The 18,123-nt window shown below is 34.3% G+C and overlaps 4 protein-coding genes and 4 long non-coding RNA genes across 9 annotated transcripts; 3 read left to right on the plus strand and 5 right to left on the minus strand.

The window, feature by feature from the left end:
• Nucleotides 1-771: 771 nt before the first annotated feature.
• On the plus strand, nucleotides 772-1,747 carry LOC135790558 (pupal cuticle protein 20-like). Its single transcript, XM_065300791.1, has 2 exons — nucleotides 772-865; nucleotides 925-1,747. The coding sequence occupies exons 1-2, from the start codon at nucleotides 857-859 to the stop codon at nucleotides 1,708-1,710; spliced, it is 795 nt and encodes a 264-aa protein (XP_065156863.1). The 5' UTR covers nucleotides 772-856; the 3' UTR covers nucleotides 1,711-1,747.
• Nucleotides 1,748-4,317: 2,570 nt separating this feature from the next.
• On the minus strand, nucleotides 4,318-5,056 carry LOC135790929 (pupal cuticle protein 20-like). Its single transcript, XM_065301212.1, has 2 exons — nucleotides 4,818-5,056; nucleotides 4,318-4,762 (listed from the first exon to the last, which is right to left on the minus strand). The coding sequence occupies exons 1-2, from the start codon at nucleotides 5,030-5,032 to the stop codon at nucleotides 4,318-4,320; spliced, it is 660 nt and encodes a 219-aa protein (XP_065157284.1). The 5' UTR covers nucleotides 5,033-5,056.
• A 933-nt stretch (nucleotides 5,057-5,989) lies between these two features.
• LOC135791310 (uncharacterized) lies at nucleotides 5,990-8,251 on the minus strand. Its single transcript, XR_010547998.1, has 2 exons — nucleotides 8,043-8,251; nucleotides 5,990-7,682 (listed from the first exon to the last, which is right to left on the minus strand). It is a non-coding gene; the product is annotated as an uncharacterized lncRNA (long non-coding RNA).
• A 45-nt stretch (nucleotides 8,252-8,296) lies between these two features.
• On the plus strand, nucleotides 8,297-10,089 carry LOC135791306 (transmembrane protein 127-like). The gene is made up of 4 exons (XM_065301684.1): nucleotides 8,297-8,672; nucleotides 8,738-8,978; nucleotides 9,030-9,332; nucleotides 9,394-10,089. The coding sequence occupies exons 2-4, from the start codon at nucleotides 8,750-8,752 to the stop codon at nucleotides 9,570-9,572; spliced, it is 711 nt and encodes a 236-aa protein (XP_065157756.1). The 5' UTR covers nucleotides 8,297-8,672; nucleotides 8,738-8,749; the 3' UTR covers nucleotides 9,573-10,089.
• Nucleotides 10,090-10,147: 58 nt separating this feature from the next.
• On the minus strand, nucleotides 10,148-14,661 carry LOC135791309 (uncharacterized). Of its 2 annotated transcripts, none has more exons than XR_010547997.1 (5): nucleotides 14,520-14,661; nucleotides 11,057-11,235; nucleotides 10,600-11,001; nucleotides 10,304-10,543; nucleotides 10,148-10,246 (listed from the first exon to the last, which is right to left on the minus strand). It is a non-coding gene; the product is annotated as an uncharacterized lncRNA (long non-coding RNA). The 2 variants fall into 2 exon arrangements; XR_010547996.1 differs by lacking the exon at nucleotides 14,520-14,661 and adding an exon at nucleotides 14,392-14,509.
• On the minus strand, nucleotides 12,635-13,243 carry LOC135791311 (uncharacterized). The gene is made up of 2 exons (XR_010547999.1): nucleotides 13,119-13,243; nucleotides 12,635-12,979 (listed from the first exon to the last, which is right to left on the minus strand). It is a non-coding gene; the product is annotated as an uncharacterized lncRNA (long non-coding RNA).
• LOC135791307 (uncharacterized) lies at nucleotides 13,940-15,174 on the plus strand. Its single transcript, XR_010547995.1, has 4 exons — nucleotides 13,940-13,982; nucleotides 14,040-14,642; nucleotides 14,695-14,928; nucleotides 14,989-15,174. It is a non-coding gene; the product is annotated as an uncharacterized lncRNA (long non-coding RNA).
• Nucleotides 15,175-15,204: 30 nt separating this feature from the next.
• LOC135791304 (dynein regulatory complex subunit 4-like) lies at nucleotides 15,205-17,282 on the minus strand. Its single transcript, XM_065301680.1, is given in 9 exon segments — nucleotides 15,205-15,409; nucleotides 15,411-15,500; nucleotides 15,560-15,757; nucleotides 15,811-16,065; nucleotides 16,119-16,379; nucleotides 16,442-16,703; nucleotides 16,819-17,008; nucleotides 17,066-17,102; nucleotides 17,162-17,282. Coding segments are annotated over 9 exon segments (1,425 nt in total). The 5' UTR covers nucleotides 17,165-17,282; the 3' UTR covers nucleotides 15,205-15,280.
• Between the last annotated feature and the right edge of the window lie 841 nt (nucleotides 17,283-18,123).

Below are 18,123 nucleotides of genomic sequence, written 5' to 3' on the forward strand. Positions count from 1 at the left end.
CCCGCAATTTATCAAAAACAATTGATAAACGATCAAAAACTGTGAAATTAGAACAATTTATAATGCCCCTTGATTAATCTCACACGTTTCAGGGAAATAATTTTCTTGATTCGTAGAACACTCGATTTAATCGTGATAAATTATCGTTGGCTGCTAATGAAATGCGCGCGTGTAACAAAATTACTACTTTCCGCAACGAGGCACAAGCAAAGAGTCAAGTCAATTCCCGCACACGTTTCAGCTGCTGTCATGTTCATAATTGATGAAGATGTAATCAGAATAATTCAGCACCATTCTACCTATCCGAATTAAGTGCGTTATTTACCGATAAAACGTATATTTTTGTGGAAATTGTAAAAATACACCGCGCGTGTATAATCTTCATAAGTTACATAACCGATAAACGTATAATAAGAATGTTTGAATTGTGAAGTGTTATGTTTGCGATTTGTTTTGTTCGCCCGCAAGAGCGGCTCGAGTACTCGCAGTTTAGTGTAACCATTGCTTTCATCTTTCTTTGACTGCGTCGCTTTCGGTTTTGTTTGATCTGAATGCGATCTGTAGTGCAATCAGCCCATAAGCTACCATATACCCACCTCCAAAATCGTTTTAGAGGTAATTCAAGCTTGTTTACCTTGAATCTTCTTCTTCTTCTTCTTTTACTACGCGTTGCAAGTTTGCATGTGAAGCGGGGCGTCAGAAATGTGTATCATCTTCCTTACCTCTTCACCTCTTCACTCATGGTATCATTTGAATCTTCTTCGCATTCAGAATCGTATAAAAGCGAGGCGCGGGAGTATGTTTAATCATAACATCTTCCAACTCAATAGTTACAACAACTACAAAACATCAAAACATGAAATTGGTAAGAAATTTAATTAAACAATCAAAATAATTATTTTTTATTTTTATTTTTTTTCTCAGTTTATCATCTCTCTTGTGGTGGTAGCTGTAGCAGCTGACCGTTTGGATAACACTTACTTGCCCCCAAGTTCAGCCCAAACCGCAGGCGGCAATGGCAACTTTCTGAACGCGCCGTCCGATAAATATGGCGCACCCTCCGGTCAATCCGGACGTTTCCAAGCCCCGTCAACAAACTACGGAGCTCCAGTCGGTAACAGCCAACAAGGATACAACAATGGTGGACAACAGCAACAAGCTGGTCCTGATGCAGGCGCTGCTATCTTGAAATTCGACAACGAAAACAACGGCGATGGCAGTTACCGCTTCGAATACGAAACTGAAAATAAAATCCAACATCAAGAAGCTGGTGAATTGAAAAACCAAGGTACTGAACAGGAAGCACAATCCGTATCGGGTTCTTACTCCTATATGGGTCCTGATGGTGTAACTTACACTGTTACTTACATCGCTGATGAAAACGGTTTCCGTGCCACTGGTGATCACATCCCAACTCCACCACCAGTACCAGAAGCCATCCAGAAATCTTTGGAGTTGAACGCCGCTGCTGAAGCCTCCAACAACCAGGGATACTCTAATGGTGGTTACCAAAATGGTAACAATGGTAACAATGGTAATAATGGTTACCAATCAAACGGAAACAATGGTTACCAGTCTAATAACAACAATAACAACGGATATCAAAACAACAACGGAAATGGTCATCATGCTGCTCCTTCCTCCGCTAGCAGGCAATACATCCCACCAAACAAGCCCAGCTTCAACCAACAAAACGGTTACCAGTATTAAATTATTATTATCATTAACAACGTGATAAAACCAAGTATTATCAACATGTAAACTAATAATTGAGTAAAAAAATAAACAACTAATACGAATTTATTTGAATTTCACATAAAATCCGATATTTTTATTTGCACGTAAACACATCTAATTCAATTCGTGGCAGATAAATGTGTCTCTCAGTTGTGTGTGAATAATTAACGAATTAATTATAAATACACGTCGGAATGCAAATTTCACGTGCTCGTTGTTCCACCAATGAATATAAATTCGCGAATGTGCGAAATGTGTATGCGAATGAGCATCATTCTCGTGGATGGGTCTCTAAAATGTATAATTTTCGGCACATTTCGGCGCCGCGTCATATATAAAATGCAATTTGCGCAGATACAGCGCGCTGGTACACATTTCGTATTCATAATTCGAACGAGAACATCAACAACATTTGTGCCACTACGCTGTGTACTCATATAACTTCATAGATAAAATATTTAGTATTGCAGTTATTATTATCGCCAATTGGTGGAAATTAATTTCCACGAATAAAATCATACACACACAACGCTGATTTGTTATTATTTTCGTGCAGGGAGCAAAAATGTCAATATTTTTTCTTGTGTATTGTCGCAAACAAATTGAATTGCAAAATCTCTTGCCTAGCTTTGCTTACCACTCGCGCCTTTCAATTTATTTCAACCACTATCACAAACAAAATCTTTGGCGGCTGCTGCGTTGCAACATGCGCTTGCACTTGTTCAAATGTTTTCATAGTTTATGGAAAACTTACAAAAAATCGAATATTTCAGTGGTTCTATCATTGTAAATTGAAACAAATCTGTTTTCTTACAAAATATAAACTAGTTTTATCGTAATTTTCGCACAAAACAAAAATCACTTTTTAATCATATTTTCCACCTGGAGATATTGTATCATAAAATATTTGAACATGCCAGGTAATAAATTGAAATAATTTGCATAATATTACGCCTTATCGCAAATATTCCTATACGTAGGATTTTTGCTAGGAAAATTTATGAATCTAGCGTAAAATGCAAAAAAAACTATGAATAATTTTGTAATTTTGCGGGAATTGTAAAATCAATTAGTTTACGTGTACAAAACGTCTGGTTTGTATTTATTTTCCTTTTTTCTTTATTTTCTTTCCTAAATACACAAAGTATTCATATGCAATCGATATTCCCTGTTTTCATTGTTATTTTCTTTCGGTATATTCGAAATGTAAGTATGGATCTAACCTCAAAGCATGCTTGACAAACAAAACTACAAAAAATTTCATATTTGGTTTGTGCAGAAATCCGCCGGCCGAAGTTACAGCCACTGTTTGAGCAAGAACTTAATAATGCTTTCATTTCATGCTTGCGATATTTGCCCTCGAGTTGGAAAATTTATTCTGAGATAATATTTTCGTCGCAATGAATGTGATATATTGGTAAAATTTGTTTTTAAAGATTTTCTTTCAATTTCTCTCTTCAAAAACTTTCAAAATTCACAATGAAAATTAACCGTTGAAATGTGCACTAATAAAAACACATCCAAAGTGAGTGTTTTATAGAAAATACAATTCGTCAATACGTCTACCCGACATTTCAACTCTCTTTAGTTCAGCTCCGTCGGCGCCGGTTTGAAACACCGCATTCCCAGCGCGACACAAGACACAAAAGAATCGCTCTCGCAGAGACAATATCTTAGCGCTGGTATTCGTCTACTTATCTTCTACTCTGCTCGAATCTACTCTATAAAATTCAATCTTCCGACCTGTTTATTCAATTTTGCGCGTTCTCGCACCCCACGCGCGGAGGAATAAACGCGCATTGAAATATATACATGTATATCTCCAACAAAACGGCGAAATCCTTTTTTGCACCGCACGCACAGTTCCATTGCGCCGTCTGTTTCAATAATATTTTGCGTGAATCCAGGCTTTTTGTATGTCTCAAGCATTTTTTTCCATTAGAATTGTTGACATCGCAAAACAACCCATCTTTTACTTCCCTTGAATGTTGGTGTATGTTGGTGTGTTATTTATTTATGCTATTCGTCGATTGCCACAATCAACGTCGCCCCATCTCTGGCATTCTGTTCTAAGCGACGCTTTGGAATTAACGAGACAAACAATCTCTTGCGCGACAACAATGCGACAGAGGTGTCGTGTTGTGTTTTTTTTTTTCGCCGAACGCGTGATAATGGCATTACTCGCGAATAATTCCCAAAGTAAAATCTCGAGGGCGGCGCGATACCCTCTCGAGATATAAATACGTGCCGTAAACACGCCGACGCATTTTTAAGGTTGTCAAAAATTAATTAAAGATTGCAGAGAGAAGAATTCACCTCGCGTTTTACCTTGCGCACGTCGCCGCTGGGAATATAGCATAATAAATTTACGATATTTCTCAAAAAGTTGCCGAAAACACAGCTAATGAGTTGATAAGGTTATCTTGATCGAGAGGTAAAGCACGTCCGACAAAGTTACAACTCAATTTTCTCTTCTGATGAAATTAATTCTCCACAAAATTTAAATGTTACAATAAATACATATTGAAAATACAGAAAAAAACAAAAATGTTTGTGTAAATGGAAATAAACATAAAAATTCTAATAGCGATATCCGTTGGATGGCGTATTTAAATTTGCTTGGTTGGGTGGAAGATATTCGCGGCCGGCAGTTTGCGGCGGCTGATATTCTGGTTCAGCTTCAATTACAACTGCTTGGGTATCTTGATTGTGCTCGCGCTGATAGGAGCCACCGTTTTCACTACCACCACTATGAGTTTTATCCGGGCTCTGGCCGTTGTGTTCACTCATCGCTTCCATTTCGTCGAGGGCCTTTTGGATAGCTTCTGGCACCGGCGGCGCGGTCGGAATGTGATCACCTGTAGCGCGGAAACCGTTTTCGTCAGCGATGTACGTTACAGTATACATAACGCCATCCGGGCCCATGTACGAGTATGAACCTTGTACGGACATTGCTTCGTTCTCCTCGCCAGCGTTCTTCAATTCGCCGGTCTCACTATGATGGATCTCATTCTCTGTCTCATATCTGGACGTGACACATGTTATATTATATTCGGTGTGTTTGATGCTCGTTTACTCACTCGAATTTGTAGCTGCCGTCACCGGGTTGTTCATTTTCGTATTTTAGGATTGCTGCGGATGCTGCTGGATTGTTGGTGTTTTCGCTATCGCTTTCAACACCTGTTGGCGGATGTGCACCGCCTTCGGGAGCTGCCAATATATTGCTATTACCGCCGGCAGTAGCGGCATTACTTGGAGGTAGATAAGTATTATCCAAACGACCAGCTACAGCCATTCCAACGCCCAGAATCAAGAAAAAACCTCTAAACAACTAAAAAAATAAAAAATAATTTTTTAATGAAAAAATTATTAAATTAAAAACATACCATAATGTTTCTTGTTAGAATATACTTCAAAGAATGATGTGCATTGGAGAATGCATTATATTTATACCCAAAAAATCCAACTTGAAGATGATACTAATCATTACACAATATTATGGTCACTCTTGGACGTTTTAGAAACTCCAAAACTTTTTCACGATTATTTTTGACATTGAACGAATGAAAGCTGCGTATTTTTGATTTGGCGTTGATATAATTAATTTCACTATTCACATCTACGCTCCCAACAAGCATAAAAATTTAACTATTCACGTATTATATTAATTGAAAAGTATTACTTTGCTTGATCCTAATTACATTCAAACGGACATGCGTTTATTCTTGCTTATTCAATTTGCCTACGCGTACATTACTTGAAAATAAATCAATTTTGTAAATGTCACGATATACTCTAACTAAATTATATAATTTGTAATTACTTAGAACATCGTCAGCGTGGCACGAAAAGTAATTAAAGTATTAGTTATATTGATATAATATAGTTAATGATATTCACAAGTGAAGATGAACTGTAAATATAAATCCAGACGCAATCCAATTTCAATTTTGTCTTAATTACATTTGCGATTCGCCTTCTGTCACTGATTAATTGCGCCTATGCTAAGGACAACATAAGGCAGTGATATTTTGTGTGTCAAATATTGAACTGTCGTTTTTGGCGTAACTTTCCAAAAAACAAATTCATCATTTTATTTTTGGTCCATGCTCGTTGAATTTGCAAGGACACTTCTGTCTGAAGCACGGAACCGCTTCAGATTTAAATTTGCTGGTAATTATCACAATTACCATTCGGCAGGCTTAATTACCATTCTAATTATTACTGTTTGAGAAAACAAAAATGAAGCTCGTCGTGATTAATTAATTTTATGCAACTTTATATACATTTTAATTCAGTTAAGGTTGAATAGCATACAAATCTAAATTGAATGTCAAACTGGTTGCATATATAAGATCTGTCACATTCGAAAATTGATAATTTTGTAGCTTGAACGTATCGAAAGCTTCGACAGTAACGTGCGGATAAAAGCTCGTTTCTAATTTGATATCCACCCGATTGAAATCTTGTAGCGCCGAGATCAATTCATTGTGCTTATACGACGGTATCAGGAAATAAAGCTGGTACTCGTTGCCAGTAACGAAGGCATCGTATCTGAGCGTAGCGATTTGTTCGATTACTGTCGTGATGGGACTCTTGCCATACTCGTGCAGGAAAATTTCCTGTTCGTGCTCATACTGCATAAATAACATTTGCGGTATCGGCGGGACATGGCTGGTCACAATATGAATATCAACTGGGTAGATTTGATGTTCTTGATGTCTCTTTGACAGGTACATTGTTGCAGGAAGTACTCCGCCTTCGTGTAAAAATCCATTAAATAATCCCAGCAACATATTGATGCAAATCCACAATTTAAATGCATAATTTGTTGTTTTAACTGTTTTTCTTGATGATTTTATGATTGTTTCACCATTTATATAAACAAATGGTATAATTAGCGGTAAAAAAATCATATGTGGTTAATTTTACAGACAATATTAACAAACCAGTGGAGAATATTAAAGATAAATTCATAAAAACATGAATTGAAGATAATTTCGATGCATTTTTCTTCTTTGATTTAAATTTACAGATGATTCTAATCCATTCTACCATTGTGTATACTCCTAATATAGGAAATAATATCATAATATGTCCAAGAATAGTTACAAGTTTCCAATTCCAGTTTACTAACAGTTGATCACTGCCCAATCCAATATTTTGATTGATGGTTGGAATAATCTTGTAATTTAATACGTCGATATTTAAAGCTTCTTCAAATGTAATATCTGATTCCACAATCATCATTAAAATTGCTATCGGCAATGTTACACAGAATAATATTAGGTATCTTTTGATGAAGATAATACTGACTCCATGATATTGTTTATAGCCTAAATCACGGCACAACCAGAACATGATTGGTGTTAGTGCATAGAAAAAGAATATTGGACGATTGAAACATCCTAAAACCAGGATTATACTGATTGGTATAATATTTTTGTAAGGTTGCGTATCAGTTGATTGTAATTGTTGCTTGAATATCTTTTTTACTTCTTTATTTGGCGTTAGTAAATATTTCTTCAGTGTGGGTTTATTGTTTGTGTAAACTTTGCTACCAATTACAAAGTATAATAGCAATGAAAATAAAATGATTTCTTGAATATTCACCAGAGTTCGAGATGTGTAAATTAACATACAATATGAACTGGCTAGAATCAATGACTTTGAGCGATATTTACCACCGGATTTTATGTCGATCTTGTAGAGTGACCAGTCGATTAGATAAGAGAGTAAACATATTGCAATTCGGGGTGTTATTAGTAAAATTGTTGGAGTTAATAGTGAGATTTGAAAGATTTTTGATGCGTAAACGTCTAATATCCACAATAAATCATAAGACCAACCATAAAAAATGTAAGAAACGATCATGGAACTTTTCTGATCTTGTTTATTGTATAATGGAGTTGGTTTTAAGTTGAGTTCCAAGTTAAATCGATTTCCTGAAAAATATATTGTAGATAAGTATCAATATAAATTATTTCAGGCGAATAAATGGCCTTTAAAGGAATATTTAATGCATTTTAGGCGATGTGTGAGCATTACTGGTGGGCACACTCAGCCACGGCTGTTTTTATTTAATTTTTACGTGTTTACTGACACAAACAAACAACTTTTCTGCCGAATTTTAAGCAAATAAGGACATCCTAGAGCCATCTGGGTGTGAATCATATAACTTTAATTATGATTAATTCATTCTGCCCACTTTCTCTCTTTATTTTATCTTTTCATTGTTTATTTATACAAAATGTAGTCTATATCCTCCTTCAATTTGTATAAATATTACATCAAAATAAATTTACCAGCAAATGCGGCAATATCACCGCTGAACTCCTCCGAAGATACATATCCATTTTGTGGAATAAATATTAAAATAAACCGCAATAAAAGAAAAAACCACACAGAATATGAATAATTTAAATCGGAACTTTACTTTTGCATTTGGACATTTTCCGCAAATGTTTTGACACTAAATACAATAAATTGTCGTGCATTAGGTGTCAAAGTCTCTTTTCAAACTAATTTTTGTCTTATTTCAAAGGTAATAAAACAGTTTTCTTATGTAATAAAACGTCTAGACGTCCCCCGAGGTGAAAAAGGAGAAATTTGAGTGTAAATATTTAAACTTTGTAGCTAAATACGCGCACTGCGGTTATGGATTGGTTTGTGGCGCTTCCAAACAGCGCAAAACTCAACTAGGCACAACACAAATGTAAAATCAGTCACATTCAGGTTTCTCATAAGGTTTCTGCTGTGTTGTGAATAGTGCTAAACTCAAGGTTTTCGTCACGAACAGGCATAACAAATGTCATAAATATCAGTATCTGCAAATCATTACAACGTTTTCAGCTGGTCTCGTAAATTTCATAAATTGGGGCACAAATTCACGTTCAGAATGCTATAATATCCAACCAAGTAGCAGATAATAACAGGTATGAATGTAGTATTGGCAAACTGCTAACCTATTTCAACTTGTAAATGATTTTCTCCCTTGCAGATTATTTTTATAATGGCTACAAGAATCAACAACAGTATTATAAACCAAATCTTGTTATGGATCCATCCAAAGAATCAAGAGCGCAACCTGATCTCAGCATCATTTCACATGATCACAATCACATTGATTAGCATGTCCCTTGTGCAATTGGAATGGTTTCAGATTGTTGGTGGAGTATGCACTCCATATCTGACTCTTGGTGAATTCTTCTGGTTTGGATATTCTGATGATTTTCCTTCTGGTAAATTAAGACACTAAACAAATGAAAGAGTTTATAATATGTTTGTTGTAGGCTATGAGTGTATTAATAACACAATTGTGAATATGATGAGGATTATCATATTATGGTGTTTTATGACAATCATATTTTCCTTGGGTGGGTTCTTCCTGGACATTATTGGTCCAAGGACATCAATCTATTTCTTCATCAGGAAATATGCCCTTGCAAATACATGTACAGTATTATGGATTATGGCAATTATAAGTTCTTGTTATTATGTGGCCATACTGCTGGAGAATTCTCTTGCAACCTTATATCCAACAATTGATACAATGGTCACTTATGGATATGGGTTTTATTTAATTGCAGCAACAGGTAAAATAATTATTTAGTAATCATATAAATTATAACCTAAATACAAATATTTTGTTAATAGGTGGCGTTGCATTGATTGGTACCTTCTGTTCATTGATTCTGATGCATACAATGTCATCGGAAGCTTATGCAGCAGATGATCCATGTTTGATTGATGATTATGATGATCAAATGGAGCCGTTTAATAACACCGTTCCACCACCGCCGTACAATATACCTCCACCTCCATACGCACCCTGAAACCAAATGCTTTAACACTTTTAATGTATACATATACATATTGATTGTTAAATTAGTTCTTAGAAATTTCCGAGTATTTTCTTAAACGAATCAAGCGTCACACTCACTAAGTATGTTAAAATATCTCAGAACGAAAACCTGCTACTAGTGCTTGTCGTTTTCATGTGATTTAAGTTGTATCAATATTTAGTATCTACAAGTTTGTAAACACACACACACACAACTCAATGTGATAATTGCCTTTCTCTAGTCTTCGAAAGAATCGTCTAACAAACATGCTTTACAGGCTTTAGCTGATAATAATCATTCTTTGTAACTTAGTCACCAAAGATCTATTTTTTGTTAAAATGTGAATTGTGTACACATGGAAACTAGTTTTTAAACACCTCGGCAAATTATAAATATTATAAATTGTCAATTGATGAAAATTGCAAACTTTCTTAATGTTTCATTTTACTGAGAATCAATAACAGGAATCGTACAAATTGTAAATGTAAATAAATTATTTTCAAACAAACCGATTCGTTAATCTTTGTGAAAGTTTAATATAAGCACAACGTATGTTGTTACTGTTCCACGACGGTTATGATAACACTTCTGTTAACAGTGAGCATACCAAATGGACTGAAAGAACCTTGCGGTGAAAGTAATACTTGCATTGTAAATATTTCAACCTAAAAATTAGAATTATGTTATTAACATAGTATAACATTGCAGTACGAGTTGCAAACTTGTGTTTTAGTTTCTTCATTAACATTGTACGATAACAACTTTGCAATTAGGGCTCGTACACAACCCATTCCATCATTCAAACGGTGTGCTGGTTCAACAATTAAAATCAACCGGCTTAAATGAAAAGTGCCCCACATCATCTCCATTATGCGACGTGTTGCTACTTGCTGATGAGTTGCTTGATTAATAATCACGTATAAACTTGCGATTAGTGAGATCAAAATGTTCATCATTACAGCCTAAAACAATTTTAAAACGATTTTGTGATATATTGTAACAGGGATTTTATAATTACAAATATTATGGGTCCATATGCACTGCTGAAAGATGTTAAACCAGAGAACAGGTTGCGATAAACAAAATTCATATTCGTTGCGTGTTTGCTATTTAATTGTTTAACCTTTTTGTCTTTTGTTGTGATGTCACTAAAAGTTAATTCTTTTTGTAGATCAGAAATACGACGTGAGATGCCATCGCATATGACCCAGTAAAGTGAAATAACTCCCAGAACAACAATATGCGATAAGTAATACCCAGCAGAAAAAAATACCGTATAAAGAGGGTTTTCTGTTACAAATATCCAGATGTAATGAGTATAAATAAGAAGAATCAATGTTACGGCCGTAAGTATTATCAGGAAACGTTTTGTGTGAGTTCTTGCCTGTGCTGCGTCTTGTAGATTCAAAATGCGATCAACCTATAAAGAAATAAAGGTATAACAAAGTATTTATTATTAAAAATTAGTTATTTACCTGTGTACAATAATGTGCTAATAGTAGAACAGAAGACCTTTCCACAATAAAACAAATACATATTGTCCACAAGCAAACAAATAATGTGCCAATTTCAACCACAGCTACATATTTATCTAGTGGATTGTCAAGCCGTGTGGTATCTTCATGTAAAATGTCGGCAATTATGCCACCAGTCACTGCAAAGCTCAGAAATAGTGCTGTGAAAACACTATAAAGCGCAAACATTTTGGAAAATTCAATTTTATTAGTTCCTGCATATTTGTAGAATTTGTATGGCATTAAACCAAGTATACGAGATGGATATAAAACTAATGAAAGTGAGTTCCGAAAATAGCGGCTTATAGTAACACATTTTTGCGACATTTTGAAATGTATACTGTGAAAATTATTACAATATTTTTCTTCATAGAAAAGTATTGATTATAAACTCCAAGTAGCATTAAAATATTTATGAATTTACACATAAACAAATAAATAATTAATTTATTATGCTTGTTGAATTGTGATTTGATTTTATTTTTATTATTAGACACAGAATGTACAGCGTGTTTCAGATATGCAAAATTTAAAAATTTCAATAGCACTTTTAGCACTTTTAGCAACATTTTTGGCCATTTTATAGAGAATAGTTCGTAGATTAAGATGCTGTAATCAGATCTTAATTATCTCTTTTAGTTTACGAGATATGCGCGATTGAATAAAATGGGCATAAAAAATTGATCTCTTTTAGTTTAAGAGATATTGATTTTTGAAAATGTCACTTTTAGCACTTTTAGTCGCGTTTTTCGACCTTTTAGTTTTATGCGCGATTGTAGGAAATATAATTATTTTATATTTTTATCTGATAGAGAATTTTCCAATCTTTCATAATCAACAATTCGTTGGTAGCTATCTCTTTTAGTTTAAGAGATATTGATTTTTGAAAATCGTCGAAAAAAGTATCAAGCTTTTAGTTTAAGAGATATTGATTTTTGAAAATCGTCGAAAAAGTATCAAGCACCCCTTGGTCATTTTTTCTTAAGAGTCTCACAAAACGGTCCTATCTTTTGTCTCTCAGATTTGCGTTTTAACTGCACTTTTAGTCCTATCGTATAGAGAATAGCCCTTTTAGTTTAAGAGATATTGATTTTTAGATTAAGACGCTGCAATCGGATCTTAATTATCGACCTTTTATTGTGGGAAATATAATTATTTTATGTTTTTATCCTTTGGTCATTTTTTCTTAAGAGTAAAAATTTTGTCTAGTATTACGAGATATTCGAAATATAATTATTTTATGTTTTTATCAATTGTCAGATTTGCGTTTTAACTGCCCTATCGTAAAAATCAAATTATTTAATTCAAATGATTTTGATACAAAGTTCATGAGACATTATTTAAACCAACATATAGTAGCATTATATTTGTCTACAATCATTTCACGCTCAGATAATTTTATTCCATATTAATGTCTAATTATGACTAGATTTTAGTATAAAATCATAATACTTCTGTGTTTACTGTTCAGTTTCCCACCAAAATTCAAATTAAAACGCGCCATGTTAAAAGGACTTCGTAAACTTTTTCAAAAAGGTATTGATTAATACATATATATTTAGTTTCTAATGTAGATAAGTTAATTACATTTAATTTTCAGATACGTTGGTTCTTCCAATTTATAATCATGCTATTCTTGAATTGATAATATTTTCTCGTATTAAAAATGAGTTTTCAAGAACACTGCTGATACCAGTACAAATTGTGACAGAGATACTTGCCATGACCATCTGGGCAATTTTATTAATCACCTTTGCCTTATTTAACGGACTAGTTGATTGTTACTTGAAACTAAAGTATGGAGAGCAATATGTTGGATTATTAGATGGAATGTCAACAATGATTGCTTGCACAAAACGTCCTGTAATTCAATTTGTGATGTTTCTACAAGCAAACAAAACTCCAAGTCAAATTCTTAATCATTTTCTTACAAATGGTGAGCGAATGAAAGAAGTGCACAAGGTGTTAAACTGTGCGGTTAACTACGAACTTGGTTATCAATTTTATAAATGGATTCATATACCTATTTCCGAATTAATTAAACCAATCAGTGGTTACACAAACGCGAATGATTTTAATATGGTATTAGATAACATTGCCTCCAAATCATTACCACAAAATGATGAATACTTATGGGAAATTTACATAGGAGATACTCAAATTTCTTGGCCGGATGACCAGAGCAGTAATCAGCAAATTCCTGTTATTTTCCGTTTTAATCACATACTTGGGGATGGCGCAAGTATAATGGCACTATGTACTGCTTATTTTATTGATCATGGAGTCCAAGAAGTGAAAAGAAGATGCGGTTTATTCAAATCTACGGTACAAAAAACAAAAACATCAAATATTAATTTCATAAACTGGCTTAACAGTCTTAAATCATTTTATGACTTAAAAGACCGCAAGTTAATATTGAATAGTTTATTAAATCCTGAGAGGAAACATATTCTACATAATGGGTTAACAGGAAACCGCAAAATGTGTGTTTATGGCTTAGACCGTGATGATGGAAAGTATTTTCAAAAAAATTCGGGAGATAAAACGTAGAAAAGCTAATTTGAAGTTTAACGACATTATCTTCACAGCAATATGTGCAAGTCTGACTGATTATATAAATTCCTTGCAATCTCAAGAAAAATTTATCTCAAAACCAGAAAATATAAATATAATAGTGCCGTATTACATTCCCAGAGGAAATTTTCATGAGCTGGTTGATTTAAAGAATCCTAAATGCCCGATAATTAATTTATCTAATAAATTTACGGCTGCACATTATAAATTTCCCCTTGATTATTCTACAAAATTCAATAACAATAACTTAATTGCGCTTCTGACAGAAATATCAAAAAGGAGCGCAGACATGATGAAATCACTGGATCTCTTAGTAAGTTTTGTGTTTAATACAACATTAATAACATATACATAAATCATTTCTACCTAGTTTTTAGAGTATTTAATGGGTACCGTTTTTCAAGTATTGCCACTTCAATTAATTCAGCTTTTCAATCAAACAAATGATGGAACTGCAATTATTAGCAATATGCCAGGCTATGCAGGAAAACAAGCTTTTTGCTGTGAATGTGAAGAAACAGATATGATTGTCTGGACAATGAATCTACAAACTACTGGTCTTACATTCTTGATTTTCACGCATAATAATCGTTTAAGATTAACGGTACAACTTGATGGTAATTTTATTGACACAAGAGAAGGAGGACAATTAATAGTTGATGGAATTTTTAAGTATATTGATCGATTAGATGAAGTTACAAAATAATCCATGTTTCTGTTACCTTTGTACTGAATGTTTAAGCATTGTAAGTTTTAAAACAGATTGAATTCATTAAATCCCCACTGATTGTAACTTGTAACACATGATGCATATTTTATAACCAAGAATAAAAATAAATTAGATACATACCCGTTAAACGTCACTCAAATAATTTAAAAGTCTTAAACAATGTTTGGAGTACTTGCCCGAAATGCCAAACAACTGCCAAATAAATCTGTGCACCGAAACCTTCTGATGTTGAACTGGAAAGCTGTGAGTACTTCATTGTGAATGTAGTATTATATTGATAACCTCTTTGTTTTAGTTTTCATCTGAAGTAAAAAAAGCAGAAGATGCAGCAAAAAGTTCAAATGTCAATAAAGTAGAAAAGACAATTTTTGAACGGATTATAGACAGAGAACTTAAAGCTGATATTATCTATGAAGATGATACTTGTTTGGCTTTCAATGATGTTGCACCACAAGCACCAACTCATTTTCTTGTAATTCCAAAGCAAAAAATTACTCAATTGAGTAAAGCATCTGTAGATGATTCCAAGGTAACTACACAAATTACAATAAAATAATTTTAAATTGATTTTTAATACTTTTCCTTGCAGATTTTAGGTACTTTACTTCATCGAGCCAGTGCTCTAGCAAGAGAAAGATTACCAAATGGATTTAGAGTTGTGATTAATGATGGTGTCCAAGGGTGTCAATCTGTTTATCATCTACATATTCATGTTCTTGGTGGTAGACAATTACAATGGCCACCTGGCTAATAAACAAATTCTGATATTCTAAAATAGTATATACTGCATATTGGATTGCCTATATTAATGTTGGTCACACAAGATATTTTTTATTAAAAAATTGCAAAATTTGCAATAAAAATCATTTACATGCAATTGCTTATTTGTTTGCGGTTACCAGACCTGCTGGTCCTCTGGATGGTGCACCTTGTCCCTCTGGAACTAGTCTTAAAGGAACAAATCCTAATTCTGCCTCAGGAATTCCATACTGCTTGAGTTTAGATTCATAATGAGTATATTAAATCATCATGTGCCTTTGCAATCTTTGCCAGTTCGTACTGCAAATCACTTATCTTCTGTCTTTTCTTCGCCAAAATATTCTATAAAAAGTATTAGATTAATTCAATATTATCTCCTGTGTATTTAATTTTGTTGTCACCTCAATTTTAGAATTGATGGTGTGTCGCTGTTCAGGACTTTCAGTCAACTCGCTGATTACACATTCTCTACGTTCAGCATGTTCCATCAGTACTTCAATACGGTGTGCCATTAATGCTGTCTTTGTACCGGTTTTACGCTGTAGATCTAATATGGCTTTGGTGAATCTAAGTTGCAATTCATTACGTTCTGCTTCAATCTAAGAAAAATGCGAAGACATTATTACAATTCTAGGAATTGTATTTAAAATACCCTTTCATAGCGTAATTCCATTGCATCTCCTGCCCATCTCAACTCGTTTAGTTCTTTTTTGGTTGCTGCAAGCTTTGCTTTAGTATTCTGTAGAGAAATCTTGTCTTTTTCATAATTGACAAGTTGTCTTTTAAATTCTACCACTTCTGCCAGGGCCTGATGTAGTGGATCTTTCAATTTTTTGTTCTCACTGACTAAATCCTGTACCTGTTTCCCCATTCGTTCATTTTGTTTTCTTAGAATTTCCATTTGATCCTAAAAGTTATACATTTGTTAATAAAATAAGTACAGAGAGAAGAAGCAAAGACCTTTAGGCTACTGATCAACGCCAAGTTGTTCAGAGTAATATCATTATAATAGTTTTTCATTTCGTTGAAAGATTTCTCATGCCCCTGGATCAAATCAGAGATCTGTGTATTTTTACGCTCTTCCACTTCAGTCATCTCCATCTTGTGCTGAACACCAAGTTCTTCACGCAGCTGATTAAACTTCTTTTCGTATTTAAGTTCAATTTCTTTCGTCTGCGTCTCGAACTCCTGACGAGCATTGTAGAGTTCCTCGCTGAATTGCTATGGAAAAACGACACTTTATTATGGACATCCTGCGGTCGACGTCGACATGGCGCGCATACCAATTTCAAGTTCTTAATGTGATCCTGATTGGCCATTTCCTGCTCCCGACTTTTCGCCTTCAGCTCGCGCTTGTCGCGCAGCAATTCTCGCTCCTGCACGGCATGGTCGTCGCGCGCCAACTTGATCGAGACCATCGCTTCAGCTTTGGCGTCGGTGAGGTTCAGCTGATGTTCATACTGCAGGTGCTTCACCTTTTGCTTATAGAACTTGAGTTCTTCTTCGTTCTTCTCGGACGACTCCTCGATTTGTCTGTCTTTGTTCCTATAGCGGATCCACACACACACACACGATTCGCGTAGTGCAGCGATTTTACAGTTAGATGAAGATACTCGTACACGTTTAGCTCGTTTAGTAAATGGCATTAAAACGCACTCACCTCAGTTTCGCTTTTGCTTCCTCGAGCTCGTTACGTGTAATCTCCCAAAAGGTGCGCAGTTTGTCGCGCTCCAACTGGAAGAAGTTGCGCTCCTCACGTTCGCGTTCATTTTCTTCTTTGATCTTCAATGCGAAAATTTCCAATTGCTCTCTGGTCATCGACGAAGTGTCCACGCCATCAATAATAATTGCTATAAAAACATCTATTAATATCAAATATATACATATTTTATAACAAAATTACATACCGGCAGATTTACCTCCTTTTTTTCCTTTTTTAGGAGCCTAGAGGAAAGGAAACGATAAAAAATCATTACAAATAATATTATTATGATAAATATTACCATTTTAAAGCTTTAAATATTGAAAATATAGAAAATAAACACTGAATTCGGCTAAAACGCCGAATGATTGATCAAACAATGTAAACGTCTTGTTACGTTGCTATCGTTACAATCATTCAATCGATCTAGCGAGTCAATAAAAACTTGACAATTAACATTGACCGCAAACATTAATGTGCAGTACCGTGAGATGAACAATTGACGATACGTAATTAATCCATTGTTAAACGGAAAAATGCAGCAATGCATAATTTTTACAATTTTAACCATACAATCATTAATAAATAATTGGTTCTGAAAATACGCGTGTATAACACCACAAATTATAATGTAATGTAATTTCATTTGATTTGTGAATCATTAATCTTCATATTAGCTATGCTATTTACAGCGAATTCCTTGTCGAGGTATTTTATTACCATTATTACATTTTATTGCATCTCGCCACTCTGGCTAAACCTATTTAGTAAAGCTGCACATCCGTGCAAATGAAACTCGTCCTCCTACATGCGCATACATTTTGCGAATGACATCAAGTCTTAAACTAGCTCGCTATTTGTACTTTTGCCTGCATACACGCAAATGGCTGTGAACTGCGACTGAGACAACTTAAATGCAGGATACTCGTATATTCAAACAACGACTTTGTTGATTGGCAGTGTGTTGCTTCCCACTGCGTGCGCAACAATCGAGCTAATCGTTTGCGTGAGCCGCAATCATTTTTAGTTGATGATGGATGAATTTTGGTAACGTCATTAAATTAATATGCTCGAACATTTAGATTTGTAGATATTATTTTGTAGTAAATCTTAAGTGTGGGTAGGTCTCAATCATTTAAAAAATTAAAGTTAAACTTTCAGTGAAAAATTATTTTTAAAATCAAAATATTTCGTTGTTGGTTGAGTCGGAAGTAGGCAACAATGAATGATTTTGTGTATTTAAGCCGACTTGCGGATGTGCGC

Source organism: Atheta coriaria, unplaced genomic scaffold, assembly GCF_025399875.1.
Source record: "Atheta coriaria isolate IRGN ID8LTWV9N9 unplaced genomic scaffold, Caltech_Dcor_3.1 hic_scaffold_4_pilon, whole genome shotgun sequence".
Taxonomy (NCBI): Eukaryota; Metazoa; Arthropoda; class Insecta; order Coleoptera; family Staphylinidae; genus Dalotia; species Dalotia coriaria.

Bases quoted from the DNA above. Each gene is read 5' to 3' on its own strand.
- LOC135790929 (XM_065301212.1), bottom strand. From the start codon at position 5,032: ATGGCTGTAGCTGGTCGTTTGGATAATACTTATCTACCTCCAAGTAAT. The intron at 4,763-4,817 runs GTGAGTAAACGA...TGTCACGTCCAG, and splicing joins GACGGCAGCTACAAATTCGA to ATATGAGACAGAGAATGAGA.
- LOC135791306 (XM_065301684.1), top strand. From the start codon at position 8,750: ATGGCTACAAGAATCAACAACAGTATTATAAACCAAATCTTGTTATGG. The intron at 8,979-9,029 runs GTAAATTAAGAC...TGTTTGTTGTAG, and splicing joins TTCTGATGATTTTCCTTCTG to GCTATGAGTGTATTAATAAC. The intron at 9,333-9,393 runs GTAAAATAATTA...TTTTGTTAATAG, and splicing joins TTATTTAATTGCAGCAACAG to GTGGCGTTGCATTGATTGGT.